Raw genomic sequence first — 17,520 nt, 5'->3', positions numbered from 1 at the left:
ATTGAGCCATTTAGACAGAATTCAGAGATAGAATTTATTGCATTCAAAAGCCAAAAGACCCTACAGCCATAACAATCTGTAGTTTGTTTGGGTGTACAAGTGCCTTTATACACATCACTATATCTGCAAACAAGAAGAAAATGTAGGATGGTGGGTCTGTATGAGTTTACTTTGTATAAACCATGATGTACTGTGTGTGTGTGTGTGTGTGTGTGTGTGTGTGTGTGTGTGTGTGTGTGTGTGTGTGTGTGTGTGTGTGTGTGTGTGTGTGTGTGTGTGTGTGTGTGTGTGTGTGTGTGTGTGTGTGTGTGTGTGTGTTTAAAGTAATAGGTCATATGTTTGATACTGCACATAGATTACATTATTCCTTTCCATTAGCATTGCTACAAAATGTGTACAAGTGTCCAGTGGACATTTCTCAGCAGTAACTGTATTGGTGAAATGCTGTTTTCAGCCTGTTAAGCACAGTGGAGTCTTGAATATCCACTCTGGTGCAACCACCTTGGCTGAGCATCTATATATACGAATACAACTGGCCATGTTCAGGGGTAGAAAGCCGGGCAGGGAGGGGTCTCTTTATTGCTGTACCAGCGACTCCTGTGGGCTAGGGTGGGGCCTGTCAGCAGGAGGGATGTTGACCCTTGGAGGGTTCTGGCAGGTTAGCCAATGGTGTACAGCAGCACTGGCAACACGGAAATGTGCAGATTAATTGGCATAATGACGAAACTGTGAGGGGGGAAATTGTAAACAATAAATGGCTACTCAAAATTTGTCTTTTCAAAGGAAATATTCACACACCCACTGCTAGCTCAGAAGCAGCTGCGTTGGACAGAACCAATGGCTTAATGAAGAAAGATCCCACACCCTGCTCTTGCTCAGCAGCATCACATTTACATTGATGAAACTATCTGTGTTGGAAATATTTGATGCTGCTGAGCAAGAGCATTGTGTGGGATATATATATATATCAATTTTAACTGAACTATCCCTTTAAAGGGAATGTAATGTTAAATCATGTTATCAAAGTGCCTTTGCAATTCTACAGGTTGGTAAAGATGATGGCATGAGGTGTTGGGGGAGGGAGGTGATCGATCAGAATGACAGAATGGGAAGTATTATAAAGGACCTATCCTCCATCAGATGTGTGTGGTAGTGCATGGTGCTCTGTGTGTGAGTGAACATGCTGAGAATGTATGTCTTTGTGGGGCTGAGTGTGCGACTGAGCTCCACTGAGGGCTTCAGATAGGGAAGGTGTATCCAGGCCACTCTCAGAAGGGTAGAGCTGCATCACTGCCCCCTCCTGGCCACCATCCTTACTACAGGACTGGCAGCTACAGTGGAAGATCCTCTCCACAAGTTTATCCACATGAGGAGTCTCTTCATTTCCCGGGCACTCCAAAGTCACCTATAATCATGTACGCACACGCACCCGCACGTGTGCACACGCACACACACACACACACACACACACACACACACACACACACACACACACACACACACACACAGGTTGGTGCCTTGCATGGTTTCCTCCGCACCTTGGATAAAGGCGCTATATAAATGCACCATTTACCATTTACACACACGCGCGCGCGAGCGCACACACACACACACACACACACACACACAGCCCAGAAACCCCCAAATGGACCCCCACAATAACCCTGACTCCCTGCCCCACCCCACACAACTTAAAACAATTTCCTTTGTGTTTGTCGTGTCTTCCACAAATGATCAGTCAGCATATGACAAACCAACAAGCAGTATCTTGTTTCATTAGAGAATGTATTGTTGTGTTTTCACTTTTCTTACAAAAAACATTATACCCATACAGACAAACTTATCCAATTACAATTAAATACAAATGTAAGAGAAGCTCTGTGTTGATACTTCTGAGGCATTTCCAATAAAACAGCTGAACAGATGAAGAGATGAAACATGAGGTGACCTCACCTGTGGTCCCACCCTCTTATCCAACCTGGCAATGTTCCAAACTACATACACTTTACCACAAAGCCTTTGTTGTCCAAGGACTCTGGAATCCCTTTGGCTAAAAGAGACAATGAACTCCAGAATAATATAAAATGTATAGGCCTAAATTGCACAAGAAGAACCACAACGTTTGAAACAGGGGGGGGGGGGAGTCCCGGTCTGTCATTTCACTATACGTGATTGTGACATGTTTAATGTTGGAGGTTTGTGGTTTGGGTACAATTTGTTTTGTTTTGTATTTGTCAGTCTCATGTCTCAATGTATGTTTTCTACAAGAACTAATATAATGTTTTTAGTGTGATTAGACTTACCACTTCCCACTGCGTCTGTGCAGGCATGCAGGAATCACAGTGTACCAGGGACTCGGTTGACTGTGGAAAGGTGTTGGGAACGCTGTAACTGAAGCACTGCCCTAGACAAGCTCTGAGACAATGAGAAAGGATTAGAGAGCTCTGAAGACGGGTACATTTGATTTGATTGATTGAAATATTTATTAACAGTTTGCAGAATTATAGTACAATTCAAGCACAACTCAATACAAAGACTGTTAACTGTGAGTGGACGACCCAATAAAGCATTACACTTGTTTACAAGAGGGTCCACCTTGTTCAATTCACCAAAACATTTAAAGACGTACAAATATACACTTCTATATAGCCAAAGAACAGAACAGAACGGGAAATCATCATAGTATAGCTTTAGTTTACGCATTAATAATTGAAATTATTTCCAACTAAGTCTGAGACTGAGGATATCTATATTCACATTACTGAAATATAGGAAAGTAGGCTGTAGGCCTATCATGTATTTATGCAGTAGGCTGCTGGTGAGTTATGATAGAGAAAGGGAGAGAAAGGGGCAGACTGACCTGTTTTGAATAGACTGAGGCTGGCATCCCGTATGCCCAACTATCTGTGTGATGTTCTTGGCTTCACACCAAGCGCTCTTGTCGGGGAACAGCGCCAGGCGGTTGATGTGTGCCGGTGGTGCCGCTGAATACAGTGCAAACAGTGCGCAGCAAACCAGAATTCTTTCCCACATGACTGCACCTAAAGTAGCATAAAAAATGCATTGTATTTAACTACAGTACCTGAATGCAAAAGTTACCTGTGTTTAGACAGTAGGCCTAGGCTACAGCTGCAGATTGGTATAGACTGGATAATGTACGTTTAAAGCACCCGAATTCTACATTATAGTTTGCATACCGCCTATGTGGATGGTTATCAGGTTGTGCTTTTTTTACGCAGTGCAGGCTATTATGCAATGTCTGTCTTATCATCAGCTTCAAGCTCATTTGACTGCGTAGCAAATTGGCAATTCATCTTCGTGTTACTGTTCACAACGAAATGCATCCTCGCTGACTGTGGAGAAACATTATGCAGGATTTATAGGCCTGCCGTCCCAGGCCAGAAAGCACATGGGGGAGGGAGAGAAATCGGTTTGCTTGATACCACCTGACTCTAATAAACTCTGCACGTCCTCTTTCGTTCTTTTCTTTAACATGCTTTGACCAGTCAGTCACCGTGGTCACGCCATTTACAATCTACAAAAGTGTTTTCTCGTGCTGCTTATAAAACGAACTGGTCACCCACGTTGTCTACTTTACACACTTCCACCCTCGTCCCATTCCATGACTCTACGCGCAAATAACATTCCAAAAACTTTCAATAGGCCCATCAAAGTTCTCCAGAAAAAGCCCCAGCTGTTAAACACCAATCTTAAGTTAAGGGGCTGCGCGACGATGAGCAACATTTGAACAAGACTTTAGCTTGGCTTTCTGCAGCACTTTACAGCACACTAATATTTACAGTAGGAGACTCTAAACTCCATCTGTTTCAATATAGCATGGTCATAATAAGCGCTTATATTAGGAAATTGATTTAAACGATTTATCAACACAACTAGCAGCTACTCCGTCATCAGTGAGATGTTTGAATAGGCCTCGAGATGTTTTTCCACATTGCAACAAAAAAAACCCAAACCCTGTCACCACCAGGTAAATTATAAGCCCTGCATAAAATGTTCTCATTGTCATTCCTAAAATTTAAAAGAACGATTAAAAAAGTAGCCTACAGTAACTCTGCAGCCAGGCCTACCTACTGACAGACCACTGTCCTTTTGAGGTAAAACGTTGACCCTGGTGTCGTAGTAAACTTACCACTGAGAACTAACCGTATGCCAATGGACCAGTGCGCAACGTCCCGCTGAGACCTCTCACCAAAGATTACACGATGCAGGCAGCGGCAGCAGTCCCGATCGCAGCCCGTCCGGCGAAAGGAAGGGGATGCGGGATTCGGAAAGTTGTGAAATATTACCGTACGTACGCTGATAATTAATGGAAAATATGACCACTTTGTCAGCCGTACGGATGAATCCCAGTGTCTCCTGACTCCTAGTAAAGCAGTTACATCATCCGGAAAGGAGAGAGAGGGTCCGATGGAGAGGGATGGGAAGATAGGGTTTATGCGCGCTATCTATCTCCCAAGTCCATCAACCCAGACTGTCCCTCCCCTTTGTTCTCTTTCCGTCCAGTGTTAAATTCCGCAAAACTTCACTAAAACAGTTTAGTGCTGTACTTTCCCAAGTTCTTTAACTCTCACACGAGCTTTGAAAGCTTTATTTGGGCAGGGTTTAGGCGCGGTTGAGCCCCCAGACAGGGGTCCCGCTGTGCCGTTGTTGGAAAGAAAACGGGGAGGGAAAATTGGTTTGGCAGGTTTCAAATGTTTCTCCAAGTGAAGAAGAAAAGATCTTTGCATCAAGCTACAATCAGCCTTGATGCTTTATCGCAACTCTTGTGATTTGTGAAGCCTAGAACTAGACTATAGCCCTGATTATTTTAAATTACCTTTCAGAATTAAACAACATGATACCCTTTGACTTAATGCTATTTATTACATGACGTAAATGAAAATGAGAAACGTTTTGTATAATTCCAAAGTGAATAATTAAAACAGATTTGTTAGGGTGACCATGGACATATGGCTACCGTGGGCATGTAATTTAGCCTCACTTTACATGCAGTCATATAAACATTATCTCCATATAGGAAGTGAATTGTTCAACTGTTTTTATTATATTGTGACCAAGGTCCATTCAACTGCAAAAGCTCTAACAAACAAACAAAAAAATATAACATTATTTATCATTATAGGCTAATTATTATAAGTGAGCCACCCATCATTTTGTTATTACATTTCAGACAGAATTGTTAACACGTTTTTAGGCTATACGGACTACTTGGGCTGTTGTAAGACATGCAGGAAAAAGTTCAGACTTACGATCAGAAAACAATGTTATATCTTTCCATTCTGGTGTTTGTATAACCATGCCACACTAATATCCCTGATGCTCCCCCACATTTCTTTCCCTACCAGTATAATGTGACCTTACTTGCAGGTGTGCAGCCTCAATTGTCTCCATAAGCACCCCTATCAGTGTTATACGCTTCACTTGCAAACACATATTTTAATGGCCACGGGACGAGTGATGGGGCTTAATTTTTGACAAGGTTACTTCATGACTAATGTACTATAGAACATGAGTGTTTAAGCCATTGGCATTTCTGCATGCAGACATGGAATTATTTATTCAATTCTCGTACGCAAGAATGTACATGTTTACATTACAAAGAATGGACTGTTACTATATGATGGAGGATGACACTGTGTTATGGAGATCTGGAGGCTATGCAACCTGCAGGTCTGGAAGTGAGCTCAAGCTGAAATGAGAGATCTAGAGTAAAAATGGAGGGAGGACAAGCAGGAAAGGAAAAAATGAGTCAAAGAGAATGTCTTATAGCAATATAGTCTTTGATGTGAAAGTGCATGATGTGTGTTATGTTCAGACGTGCACAGTGCAGAACTCACCTGTTAGTAATAAGACTGAGTTCCAGTCCAGAAATGGCATTCCATTACATTCCACAAATTCTGCTGCACCAGGGGGCTGGATAAACGTGTGAGCATGCATGCATGCAAACACACACACACACACACACACACACACACACACACACACACACACACAAAGAAAAACAAACTGACTGACAAACACACAGAAGTGATGAAAAACAATTTTACCAAACACTACACTGTCAATGACGACAGTATGTAAGATTTACATCCAATACAGGTGCAAGCTTAACCTGGTCTTAACCCCAGACACACTCCTGTTCGACACGCATATAAACAGAATTGCAGAACATGGCATAGCTTTATTTACAGATATACAATCATACTGTACACGTTACCATCTTGGTAGTCTAATCATATTCATGACTGAGTGTACAGTGTGCAGGAGCCTCCCATTTTATCTTCTAAAACCTTATTCACATTTGCTTGCAATTCCTGATATTTACTGTATATTAAATTAGTTTGATAAACAGGAACATACATTTATATAACCTCACACAACAAAGTTTGCGTGCTGCCTCCAATTTACCCCACACTACTTTAAAATGTACGTTGTTAAATTCTACATTATGTCAGGCTAGATGTTCTTTCGTCAATGTATTTCTTCACACCATAATTCTGTGCAACACTCCTTTTCAGCAACCCCCCTGCCCCTTCCAGGGCTGCAGATGCTAAACCTGGCTCCCATTCAAAGCCAGCAGGAGTTCAAGTCCCCCAACTCATTAACACACAAAATTACCTCCCAGCCTCAGACCCCTTTTAATTCTCTCTCTTGCACAAGTACACAGAAGATTTCGCAGTATGTCATAATCACTTTATTCAATATATACCGACTGCCAAATGAATATACACACAATAATTACACTGGGCGGTAGTGGCAGGACAAAAATTAAATGAGCAGCAGGACGACAACATGGACAAGCAACTTCCTTCAAGACGAGCAAATCCGCATCCGCCTTTCTCTATTGGTCCTAAAAAAAGAACACAAGAAAAGTTAAGTGATGCTTTCACAAATGTTTTCGTACAATAAGATGCCATCAACCTCCAGGTCATGAGCAATATAATTCAGTGAATAGGGTTGCAACAGTTAAACCAATTGATATAATTGATTATAATCAAGATTCAAAATACTGAAAATAGCAGATAAAAGCATTTAAGTCGTTGTGAGCTTGCAGATAAGTTATTTTCTGGCATTTTGCGCTACATCATTGTACGTCAAAGTATAAAATGGTGCTTAAGTCGTCAAGCAGACGAAGATCCCCCTTGTTGATTCATTGATATACACACACTTTTTAAAAAGTTATAAAAATAATATGCTTGTCCATTATTATTTGAGTCATTGACAGAAGAAAAAAATCAATAGCTGCAGCCCAAACTGTGCACTCACCTTTACCATCTGTCCATGAAGCAGGTAAGGTGACCTGAAATCATGCTGGCAGTTGGAGTATCCCATGCCCAGTCCCATTCCTGAGCCCAGTGCCACAGGCCATGTGCGTCCTGTAGAGGAGGTACATTAGCTCACAAATCGACGTGGGGCCGTGTTGATGACAGAACTGCATGTTTGCCCCGTTCCCTCAGACAATACTTACGTTTGAAGAAAAGCACAGAGAAGACGATGCCAACACCAACGCCAGTTGCTACACAAGGGGAGAGAAAACGCACAATTGTAATCATCCATAGACAATAAGGAGATGCACATGATTAAAGAAAAGGGAGCATTTCAGATATAGTAGGACACGGTTTGCAGAGAAGTAAATCTGTTGTAATGAAGTGAGTAGGAGCTACTGTGATCTTTGACCCTCGAGTTGGTATGCAACACCTGTTAGCCAGACAGTCTTCATTAGAAATAGAGGTGACACATTGAGACTGAGAGGTAAGAACATGATATTCAAAGGAAAAAAAGTGTATGGAAGAGAGGGGGCAGGGGGCTTTGGATGGGAGGAGCTATGACAGCAGACAAGAGACACCAAAAGGCACAGAGGTACAGACAGAAGGAATAGTGGTGTACAGAAAGGTAAGTGCTGTAGGACTGTAGTTCGGCTTGGATGTAGATTGTGGTTGAGCTCAAAGTCAGTTGATGACATTAAAGTCACCAGTGTTGAGTATTTAGATACAGAACTGTGCAGACTAGAGGGGAACATGAAGAGGAATGTGTTTTTGTGCTTAGTTTTCACCTCGCTGCGGGCCACACCACACCCAACTTCAGGCCAGCCAGCACAGAAACACATAAAAAACAACCATTTGGGCCCCTCTAACTCTTAATTGGATTCAGAGAGCTATGCAGCGTGACCGACTTGCCACGGCCAGAACAGTCAGACTGCTCTCTATTACACAACTTACAAATGTTAAACAAGACCACAAGTACAGCAAAAACATCCCACACATCTTTGTTACTGGCACTGACAAACCATTCCTCTTTCTCTCCATTTCTTTCGTTTCTTTCCAAGTTAGCGTGTACTCTACTTTTAACAGTTTAACATTTTACTTCTGTAAACACTCTCCCTTTTTCTCTTTTACCATCCTCCGCCCTTTGCACCCACCCCCCCTTTTCCCAGTGATTTTTGCCCAGCAGTAGGAGAGATGGCCAAATATGTGTGAACTGTGCAAATCTGCAGCAGTTTTTGCAGTAATGAACTTATTAGGACATCCTCACAGTTTGACTCCCCCTTTTATTTTGCGCCAGCCTCCACCCTCTCCTCCCCTTCTGTCAGTACATCACCCTGCTCTGTTGTTCCTATCTTGCTGTGCTCAGTCTGATACGTCTCCGCTTAGCCCAACTATCAAATGCATTAATGCACCCTTGTGGGGACAATGTGGAATTCACAATGTTTTGGCCTAGAGCTTACACAGCGGGTTGATTTTGTTTTAACTGTAATGGGGATTCAGCAGTCCAGATACGAAAGTAAGCAAGCAAGCAGTGAACTGCAATCACATAACATGAGCCGGGAGTAAAAACCACATGCAAAAGCTGTGTTTAAAATTTTGTGTAATTGAATTAGAGTGTAAATATTGCCCTCGGAAATGTATTATACTAAATATGTAGTATATGTGGTATGTGCACCAACAGGCTGGCTCAGCAGGATATGCTGCATGAGTCAATATAACAAGACATGAGTTTCATAACAGCGTGGCCTGCATGTCCAATTTCAATATTCAGTTGTAGCCCCGTTTGGAACCTCAGCCTCCGCGCTTAGCTCCGAGAAGAGGTTCTATGCAACTGCAAGATATCCCTGCATAGGGCGAAATGGGTCGAGATCTACAAAGCAGTTGTTTCCAAAAAGAAAATGTATTTCTGCACTGCAGAGCAGTGAAACAACCACTTCAATTGCTTTATTTAGTCAGCTTGTGGCCAGTCCACATGCACAGTAATGCTTCCATAAGATTGGATTGGGAAAACATGGTACTGACTGACTTCATAAGCTTTGTAACTTGTAAGCGGTTGTTTCAGTCCGCTCTAACATTTTACTTTCCACTCCTACGTTAATCATCTATAGAGCACCGAAGTGTGACATCAATATCGGTAGAGGGCGCAAGTCCACAGGTTCATGTAGCTCTGGTCCATAGCCTTCTACTGCTTCTACGATTCTGCCCTGCGCAGTAAGGCTATGGGACTTTCCGTTTTAAATCTCAAATCGAAATCAGACCAGCCTCTCCTCTTTGGCGTAAATAAAAAGAACGTTTTTGCTACTCACCAAAACAAAGGCGGGTTGTGTCATTAGAAAGCCTACTTTCCTTAGTGGACGCACTGAGCCCCCCACCACACGTATAAACGGTACTTTTTGGCCAGAAAGGGATTTGTTTTCACCAGAGGAAAAATATTCTCTATGAGGCAGTTCTCTGGGCAATATCAGTAGAGGGCGCAGCGGAGTAACTAAAAATATATTTTTTCCGGTGGAAACAAAATCCCCTTTTGGCCAAAAAGTACAGTTTATATTTATACGTGTGGTGGGGGGCTCAGAGTGCGTCCACTAAGGAAAGTAGGCTTTCTAATGACACAACTCGCCTTTGTTTTGGTGAGTAGCAAAAACGTTCTTTTTATTTACGCCAAAGAGTAGAGGCTGGTCTGCATTCATGCGAGCGGCGGAAGTTGAGAGTAACATAGCTCTAATGCACGCATTAGAGCTATGGACCAGAGCTAAGGTTCATGTACTTTATATTTGCATTGTAATCCCCATTCGAGGATTTCAGATCGCCTCATATAAGAACTGTGTTTGAAAAATAAACATATCATCCCGGCCGTTTCACTCATGGATATGAAGAATCAACTGACTGAGAGAAAACGCTAATGTTACTGCTGCTGAATTAGTTACATTTTCGCTAGAAACAGACGGTATCATAAATGACACAGAGCCACCTCCCTGACAATTTCACAGAGACACTTTGTTTATTTTTGGACCACAATGCTTATATGAGATGATTTTAAGATGACCCCATGTTATTCTCCATAGAGAAATTACTTCCGTAAACCAGGGGAAGAGCGAGTGACGTCAGGACTTCGGCAAATATAGCTCTGCAGAAATACCTTTACTTTTTGGATACGATACTGCGGAAAGGGTTTTCGCCACTGCTTTTGGAGGGCTCGACCCATTTCGCCCTATGCAGGGATATCTTGCCACGGAACTTCTTCTCAGAGCCAACAGTGGACGGAGGGTGTGGTTGCAAACATCCAGTGGTGCTGCAGATGCACTATAGAGCATGCATAAAGTGAGTAGCAAATCGAGTGGCAAATTGAGTGGGAAAGAGAGTTTAACGTTGTTTAATGCAATCAGATAGGACTTCTCTGTTGGGATGCATGGGCTGTCAAGGCCAGAAAGTAGTTTTTTGCCACTCAGTAGGCGGTCCCGCATAAGTTCCGAGTGATGATGATGTCACGTGTATACCCTCTATAGAGGATTGTGCTTGTGGCCATGTCGATTGGCCAAATGGAAATAGCAATGTTTATAAATGCTTCAGTTCACCCATACACAAAGTACTTCAGAAATAAAAATGTTAATGTTTCTAAGATTCTATTCTATTTTGTGGTGTCCTGTCCTGCACGTATAGTGACATGATTGGTAGTTTTGAGGTAACGGGCATAGATATACAGAACATACAGACAAACCATAAGTAAGAGTGACAAACGCTGCACGCATTAGTCAATATATCCGTGGCCAATTTTAGAATCACACCAATTCCCTGAGACACATTTGACCGGGTGGAATAAGCTAGCGTTGTGCAATATTAACCAAAGGCATTGAATCTGATTACTACTTAGTACTCACGTTCAATTAGTCATTGAAACCTGCAGTGTAATTTAAGCATCCCATGAAGTGTATGGATGCATTTGCATTGTGCTAGTTTGTGGTGTTTCTGAAGATCATCCTTTGAGTGTATATACATATACACACACACACACACACACACACACACACACACACACACACACACTTTGTTTATAGTGAGTTATATTGTCTGGTTATGTTCAGAAATTAAACAAAGGAACGTGGACTTCAGGGATGATGCAACAGTAAAAAGGATGCATCAAATATTGCATTTTGCCTTTCTCATAGGCTACCGTTAGTATGCGTCATGCGGCTAGCAATAATAAGAGACACAAGCAGAAAAACCGAAAGGCTGCAATCCAGGTGACTGTGTAGGGAAATTATGTTATATTCCATTAGGCCTTTATATAATCAGTCACCATAATTAGACAACAGTAGGCTACATTACCAATCACATTACCGCCGGTATATTAATTCAACCTCTATGCAGTTGACCTCAGTGCACAACGTAGCAAATGGATTAGCCCGATCCTCACCCCAGTTCTACGATAGCCGAGAGCCGGGGACAGAGCATATAGATTAGTACGCCTATTCGCAAAATGTGCAAATGTTCATGTAAATGTAGTGATAAATTACCCGTTTTCACCACTGTATCAGCAAGACACCGGTCCCATTTTTTCCCGTGCTCCACTGCTGCCATGTTTTCAGTTGTCAGGATCCAGGAAACGCGGCTGCGCTGGACCTCGCGATATGTACATGTCATGTGACTAGACTTGACCCCACCCAACCCCATTGTATTATTATTATTATTAATACAATTATTGATATGAATATGCTTATTAATGATAATGGTGGTGATTATTATCATTAATATTAGGCTATGCTTTTTATAGTACATAAAAGGCGCTATATAAATGTAGACAAATTAGTAGAAATTCGTAGAAGATATAATTTAGAATATGATATAGTCTATAGACTATAGATATGATTAATATGGTTGATGAGCACGGGTATGACTATTAGTACAAGTAGGGGCGCTGTTGTGCAAAAACAGAGAGAGAGATAGTGCTGTACTGTTGCCTGCTAATGAGAGAGAGAGAGAGAGAGAGAGAGAGAGGAGGGGGGGGGGGAGAGAGGGGAGTTGCACCATTCAGTTCACACAGGTGTGATTTTTGAGTGGTGCAACCACTCCAAGGAACAGCAATGTCCGTGTTGTTCACCTATGTATGTATGTGACGTTCACCCGAGCACGAGTATGACTATTAGTACCAGTAGGGGCGCTGTTGTGCCAAACAGAGAGAGAGAGATAGTGCTGTACTGTTGCCTGCTAATGAGAGAGAGAGGGGGGAGAGGGGAGTTGCATGGGCATAGACAGACACGCAAACTGTCATACAGAGATTTGTGGAGTTCCTGTTCTAGGTAAACGCCAGTCCAACAGAGTGTGTTGCCACTTGACACAACAGGCACTTGGGTCATATTTGGCGATACTATAGACACGCCAAGTTTGAAGTAAATTGGTCGGATGGTTCTCGAGTTATGTGCAGGGGGCAGTCTACACAGAGATTGTCATAATCATAAACAACTGACATAATACATAGATGACTGACATTATACTTTGGCCTCATGAAGTCCATAGGCTAGTGTGGCCTAGTAATGACAATTATAACTATGTAAATTGAACAGAGTTAAATAATAGTGTAAAACAAAAGCGTGGTCTTTTTGCAGGGGTTGTGCCATTTCACAATGTATGTATTGGATGTCTTATGCTAATGGAGAAAGATGTTCCACAATAACTTGACCCATGTCATTAAAGGGCTATGGATGTTCGGCAGGAAAAGGGCACTTTGAGTGAGGCAAAAGGGCAGGTGCCCAAGCTAAATGTGCACCCTACCTGGTGTAAAATAACACAGAGCTATAGAGAAGGAAAGACTTTCATCATACTGTAGAGCATATAATAGCATAAACCCACTAAGAAACGTCTAACAACCCAACGTGTCACTATATAAGTGAGAGTGAAATATTATTATTATTAACCAAAAGGTAATAATATAATAATACTGTCTATCCAACATGAATTGATGAGTTTGTATGAATTAAATAATAAACAGATGAGCACATTATAAACTGTAAATGTTATGAAACTGTACTAAGTATTGGACCCTCATCTGGTTCTGGTGTGTGACGACCCGGTTGAACATTCCGTGGTTCGGCGGCGGACAGACAGACAGGCCGGCCCGGGAGAAGATTAACATGACACGAGGCTGGTCACATTAAAACGTTCACAAAGTTTATTACACATTACAGAATCATATATACCTCTGGATCCTGGTGTCCTAATGACGTGCCACTGACAATGACGTAACAATAACAATCAGCTAGCAGCAAGTTGACCTTGCTCTATGAGCTGTCTCCAGTGGCTATCAATCAAGACAGTCAGTCTATTACTCCAGGCAGTACACAATACATATCAAGTACATTGCATATTCACGTACAAGTACCTTGTATGAGTACACAGCATGTTGTATACTACAACAGTAAATACTGTAACTTTGTCAATCTGAACATTAGTTAAAAACTTGAATGAGAGTCGTCGTTTCAGTCCTGATTTGAGACCAAAGGAGAATAGGACAGTCTTCACGAAGCACAAAGAGGCACTGGTACTGAAACGCTCTGACCAAAGAAGAACCCCATAAGCATTTAAGCAAACATACATCAGGAAGATAACGAAACCTTGTTAGAGTCTCACAACATGCAACACTATGTGGAGGGCATGTTTTACCATGCTAAAACACAAAACAATGAAGACGTTTATTTTTTATCCCACGATTTTGTAACCCATTTTCACCCCTGTGTCAATTATCTAATGTGATCCTGGGCTCTACACACCCTCCGCCAACCTAGTCCCCATATATGGGGGACATGGGGAGAGCAACAGACTTGAACTCATGCTTCCTTCATGCCTGAGTGTTCAAGTTCTGAGTGTTCAAGTTCTGGCAGGTGCTCCTTTACACCTGCCAGTGGGGAGTTTCCCTGGTTGTAAGTATAGCGCATGGAAGGAACACGTTATTCCAACCAGTTCCTTTCCCCTCCGTGGGCCAGGGGGAGGCCGTTTAGAGACCAGGATTACTGCATGTTTTGTTTTTTGTGAGGGTACCTACCCTAGGGGACACAGGGAGAACATGAAAACTCCACACAGAAAGGCCCTTTCGCCAACCCCGCCATATGGGCACTGATGACGTGGAGGAGGAAACAGGCCGCCAGCACCCACAGCTTCCCGAGCGGTAATCAAACCCAGGACCTTCTCGCTGTGAGGCGACAGCACTACCAACTGTGCCACAGTTGGCACAACTGTGATATGAAAGTAGTCAAAGTCATTGAAGAAAAAGAAAAGTGAAACAGGTTTTTTCTGAATACAGCACGGCACATGGTTTAATCTCCTTTGTGTCTTGCTCCAGCTGACCAGGTTGCCATGGTTACAGACTGCTGACCCCTCAGAGAGGAGGCCAAGATCATGATCTCTGAACTTTCTTCTCCCTCCTAGGAGCAGCTTTGGTTATAAAAGTATTTGTGACAGAAGAGTCCTGGCTGCTGCAAGTCACAGTCAGGTTAAAGGAATCAGAGCTAAACACAGAGACTACATTCAGATGTAGGCTACTGGGGACTGCATCTGGAAGAAATGTGTTTTAAATGTTTTTAAAGCGTGGCTCTGCAGGAGGGGTGCGGCCTGTGCCTGTCCATCTGTGTGTTTTCCGGAGCTAATCTCACAAACCACTGGACTGATCCTTGCCAAATCTCTTGTGTACACTGCCAGGAGGCCAGCTTAGGACACATTTTATATGTTTTGAAATACTTTAACTTTTATTTTATAATGGAAATTAAAGTGGCACCATGTAACTTTTTAACAAATAAAATGTAATTCTGTCCAATCTATATGTTAGAGTATGTTAATAGAATATAACTTATACAATTGGGGTTGTTATATTTTGTCTCCGTGCTATTCTATTTAGATCTAGATTGTGTCATGTCTCACCTAGACAGGATCTGAAACTTATTTTGACCTGACGGTTCATTCAATGTATGGTCAACTTGCAATATATAAAAACAGCAGCCGCTGATCATCTCAAAGAAAAAACAAATGTTCTAGTTAACAAAAGAACCATGGCATATTAATAATACAATTATATTCAAAATTACTGATAACAACAGCAGCCGGTGAAACTCTAAGAAGGGAATTAAGGTATTTAGAACATTAAAACCGATAGATGAATCAAGGCATTGAAAGTAAATAACTTTTGTTGTAGCGACTACTTCTTCCCATCAATTCAAATTAGAAGTATTGCTATGAGGCTGAGCTGTCGGCAGGAACTGTTTCTTTCAATCAAATCCAGAAAAGTTCTTATTGTAGTTAAGGTGATTTATTGACAAATAAACAAGGTCCAAGAATGTACTGAAAATGTTGATAAATGAAAACTTACTCTGTTGGTATAAACGATCAAAAGATCGTAAGAACGTAAACGGTCAACAGAAAATATTGAGCCTAGAGCTCACCCCCATTCTCTCACTGAATGCCACTGCCCAGACACACAGCTGACATAAGAAAAAATGATTAGCAGACACACAGCAGGAGCTCATCAATCAGGTGAGGGCTGTGGCACATCGAAAACCCAAGCGTGGGAAAAAATAAACAAATAGAATAAACAACAAACTAAATGTATATGTTGGCTCCTACAACTTTCAATGCCTTTTTATGACATGGCTCTGAAGGAGGCTAGACCGTAACAGGGGTCTATCTGTCTGTTTAGTTTGTCCAAAGGTAATCGGTAATCTCACAAACCACTGGACCGATCAGCACCAAATGTGTACATGGTCAGAAGGATTAGGCCAACATACAGTGCCGGTTGTAGGCCTTTAGCGGCCCCAAGCAACATAATATTATGTGCCCCCCCCCCCCCTGCCCTGCCCCCCCAATTGCCATGAAAATGCTTCAATCTGGTGCACTTTGAGATCAAAATTAAGAAAAGAAGCTAGGTGGGGCCCACATGTGGCCAGTAGCCCATGTAAGGGATAGGGGATACATAAAAATAAAATAAAAATCTTCTCCCTGTGACGTGGCCCCCTCAGTGGTTGTGGCCTCAAGCGACTGCTTGGTTCGCCTATGCCTAGAACCGGCCCTGCCAACATATGATTATTATTTATTTATTCAAATATGTTTTATATTTTTATTTGAAATATATAACTTTAACTTCATCATTCAAGTCAATTGTGCTCAGATCGTGCTGAAACATGTTCAAATTTGGAGATGACTGATATCATCAATATGACATCATCGATGTGCCAGAAATTACCCAAACAATCAGACCAGTCTGAAGCGAGTGGTGCAACAGCACCCCCTATTGGTACTCGAAACATCGGGACAGGGACATAGTCACATAGGTTAGGACATAGGTTGGGACATAGGGACAAAGCTGTTCCTTGGAGTGGTTGCACCACTCAAAAAAAGCGTTTACACAAACCCTCAAAGCTGGACATAGGAGGGGCTAGCGCCCATCAATAATATATAGCCTATAGCTGCAAGCAGCATAAAATGGGGTCAAAAAAAGAAAAAAGCTATATGTAATATACACAAATTATGAGCTAGTCCTATATAAACATTGATGACTGAAATTATTTGAAAATAAATAAAAATCACAGAAGGTCAGAGGTCTTTTGACGAATAAGTGTGAGCTTCAGTTTGAATGATTGATTGAACAGATTGGAGAATTACAGTACATTTCAAGCACTACTCAATACAAAACTGTTAACGGTGCTTCCCTATGCTGGTTAGCCCTATGCTTCCTTGTGGAACACCACAGCTTACTGTGGTCTGTTCTCTCCCCTCCAGGTAGGATTGCATCCAGCTCACTGATTTGCTATCAACCAATTCACAGTGTCAAAAGCCTTTTGGAGGTCCAGCATGACCATGCCGCAGTATTTGCCAGCATCCACCTCTTGTTTGATGTGGTCGCTCAAATAGAGTACGCATGAGTCAGTGGAGTGGGATGTTCTGAAGCCAGATTGGAATTCGTACATTCATTTTTTTGTGGCAAGATACTTTTCAACCTGTTCATAGACAATTTTTTCTATCATTTTCGAGATGGAGCTTAGAATAGAAACAGGGCGGTAGTTGCCGGGGTTAGGGTTAGGGTCTATATAATTTGCTCCCTTTCTTGTGTAGGGGGGTTTTGGCCAGCTTGAAGTCTTGGGGGACCTGTCCCTGTTTGATGGAGAGGTTTATTCCTCCTGAGGGATCCTGAGGGATCCTCACAGCCCTCTACCATATTGCCGAATTTCGTGATGAACGATAGCTTAGTCAGAACTGC

General features: G+C 42.1%; 2 protein-coding genes and 1 long non-coding RNA gene across 3 annotated transcripts in view; 1 reads left to right on the top strand and 2 right to left on the bottom strand.

The window, feature by feature from the left end:
* The window catches only part of LOC308335812, a 949-nt gene extending 584 nt beyond the window's left edge, over positions 1-365 (top strand). The window contains exons 1-2 of the long non-coding RNA XR_013966097.1: positions 1-250; positions 325-365. The exon at positions 1-250 is cut by the window's left edge and continues 584 nt beyond it. This is a non-coding gene — a long non-coding RNA (uncharacterized lncRNA). The remainder of the gene's footprint in view (positions 251-324) is intronic.
* Positions 21-4,282, bottom strand: nbl1 (NBL1, DAN family BMP antagonist). Its single transcript, XM_080793014.1, has 4 exons — positions 4,151-4,282; positions 2,861-3,041; positions 2,304-2,415; positions 21-1,405 (listed from the first exon to the last, which is right to left on the bottom strand). The coding sequence occupies exons 2-4, from the start codon at positions 3,031-3,033 to the stop codon at positions 1,127-1,129; spliced, it is 564 nt and encodes a 187-aa protein (XP_080649140.1). The 5' UTR covers positions 3,034-3,041; positions 4,151-4,282; the 3' UTR covers positions 21-1,126.
* A 1,767-nt stretch (positions 4,283-6,049) lies between these two features.
* LOC308326745 (MICOS complex subunit MIC10-like) lies at positions 6,050-11,895 on the bottom strand. Its single transcript, XM_080779755.1, has 4 exons — positions 11,798-11,895; positions 7,490-7,537; positions 7,288-7,397; positions 6,050-6,871 (listed from the first exon to the last, which is right to left on the bottom strand). The coding sequence occupies exons 1-4, from the start codon at positions 11,859-11,861 to the stop codon at positions 6,863-6,865; spliced, it is 231 nt and encodes a 76-aa protein (XP_080635881.1). The 5' UTR covers positions 11,862-11,895; the 3' UTR covers positions 6,050-6,862.
* Between the last annotated feature and the right edge of the window lie 5,625 nt (positions 11,896-17,520).

The sequence above is a fragment of the Protomyctophum bolini genome (genome assembly GCF_963924005.1).
Source record: "Protomyctophum bolini genome assembly, chromosome: 2".
Classification (NCBI taxonomy): Eukaryota; Metazoa; Chordata; class Actinopteri; order Myctophiformes; family Myctophidae; genus Protomyctophum; species Protomyctophum bolini.
The sequence above is the reverse complement of the archived record's forward strand: the minus strand, read 5'-3'. Positions and strand labels throughout refer to the sequence as shown.

Excerpts from the sequence above, each read along its gene's own strand:
- nbl1 (XM_080793014.1), bottom strand. The coding sequence starts at position 3,033 with ATGTGGGAAAGAATTCTGGTTTGCTGCGCACTGTTTGCACTGTATTCA. Across the intron at positions 2,416-2,860 it reads CCTCAGTCTATTCAAAACAG|AGCTTGTCTAGGGCAGTGCT; the intron begins GTCAGTCTGCCC and ends TCATTGTCTCAG. Across the intron at positions 1,406-2,303 it reads CACAGACGCAGTGGGAAGTG|GTGACTTTGGAGTGCCCGGG; the intron begins GTAAGTCTAATC and ends ACATGATTATAG.
- LOC308326745 (XM_080779755.1), bottom strand. The coding sequence starts at position 11,861 with ATGGCAGCAGTGGAGCACGGGAAAAAATGGGACCGGTGTCTTGCTGAT. Across the intron at positions 7,538-11,797 it reads TGATACAGTGGTGAAAACGG|CAACTGGCGTTGGTGTTGGC; the intron begins GTAATTTATCAC and ends CCCCTTGTGTAG. Across the intron at positions 7,398-7,489 it reads CTCTGTGCTTTTCTTCAAAC|GACGCACATGGCCTGTGGCA; the intron begins GTAAGTATTGTC and ends CCTCCTCTACAG.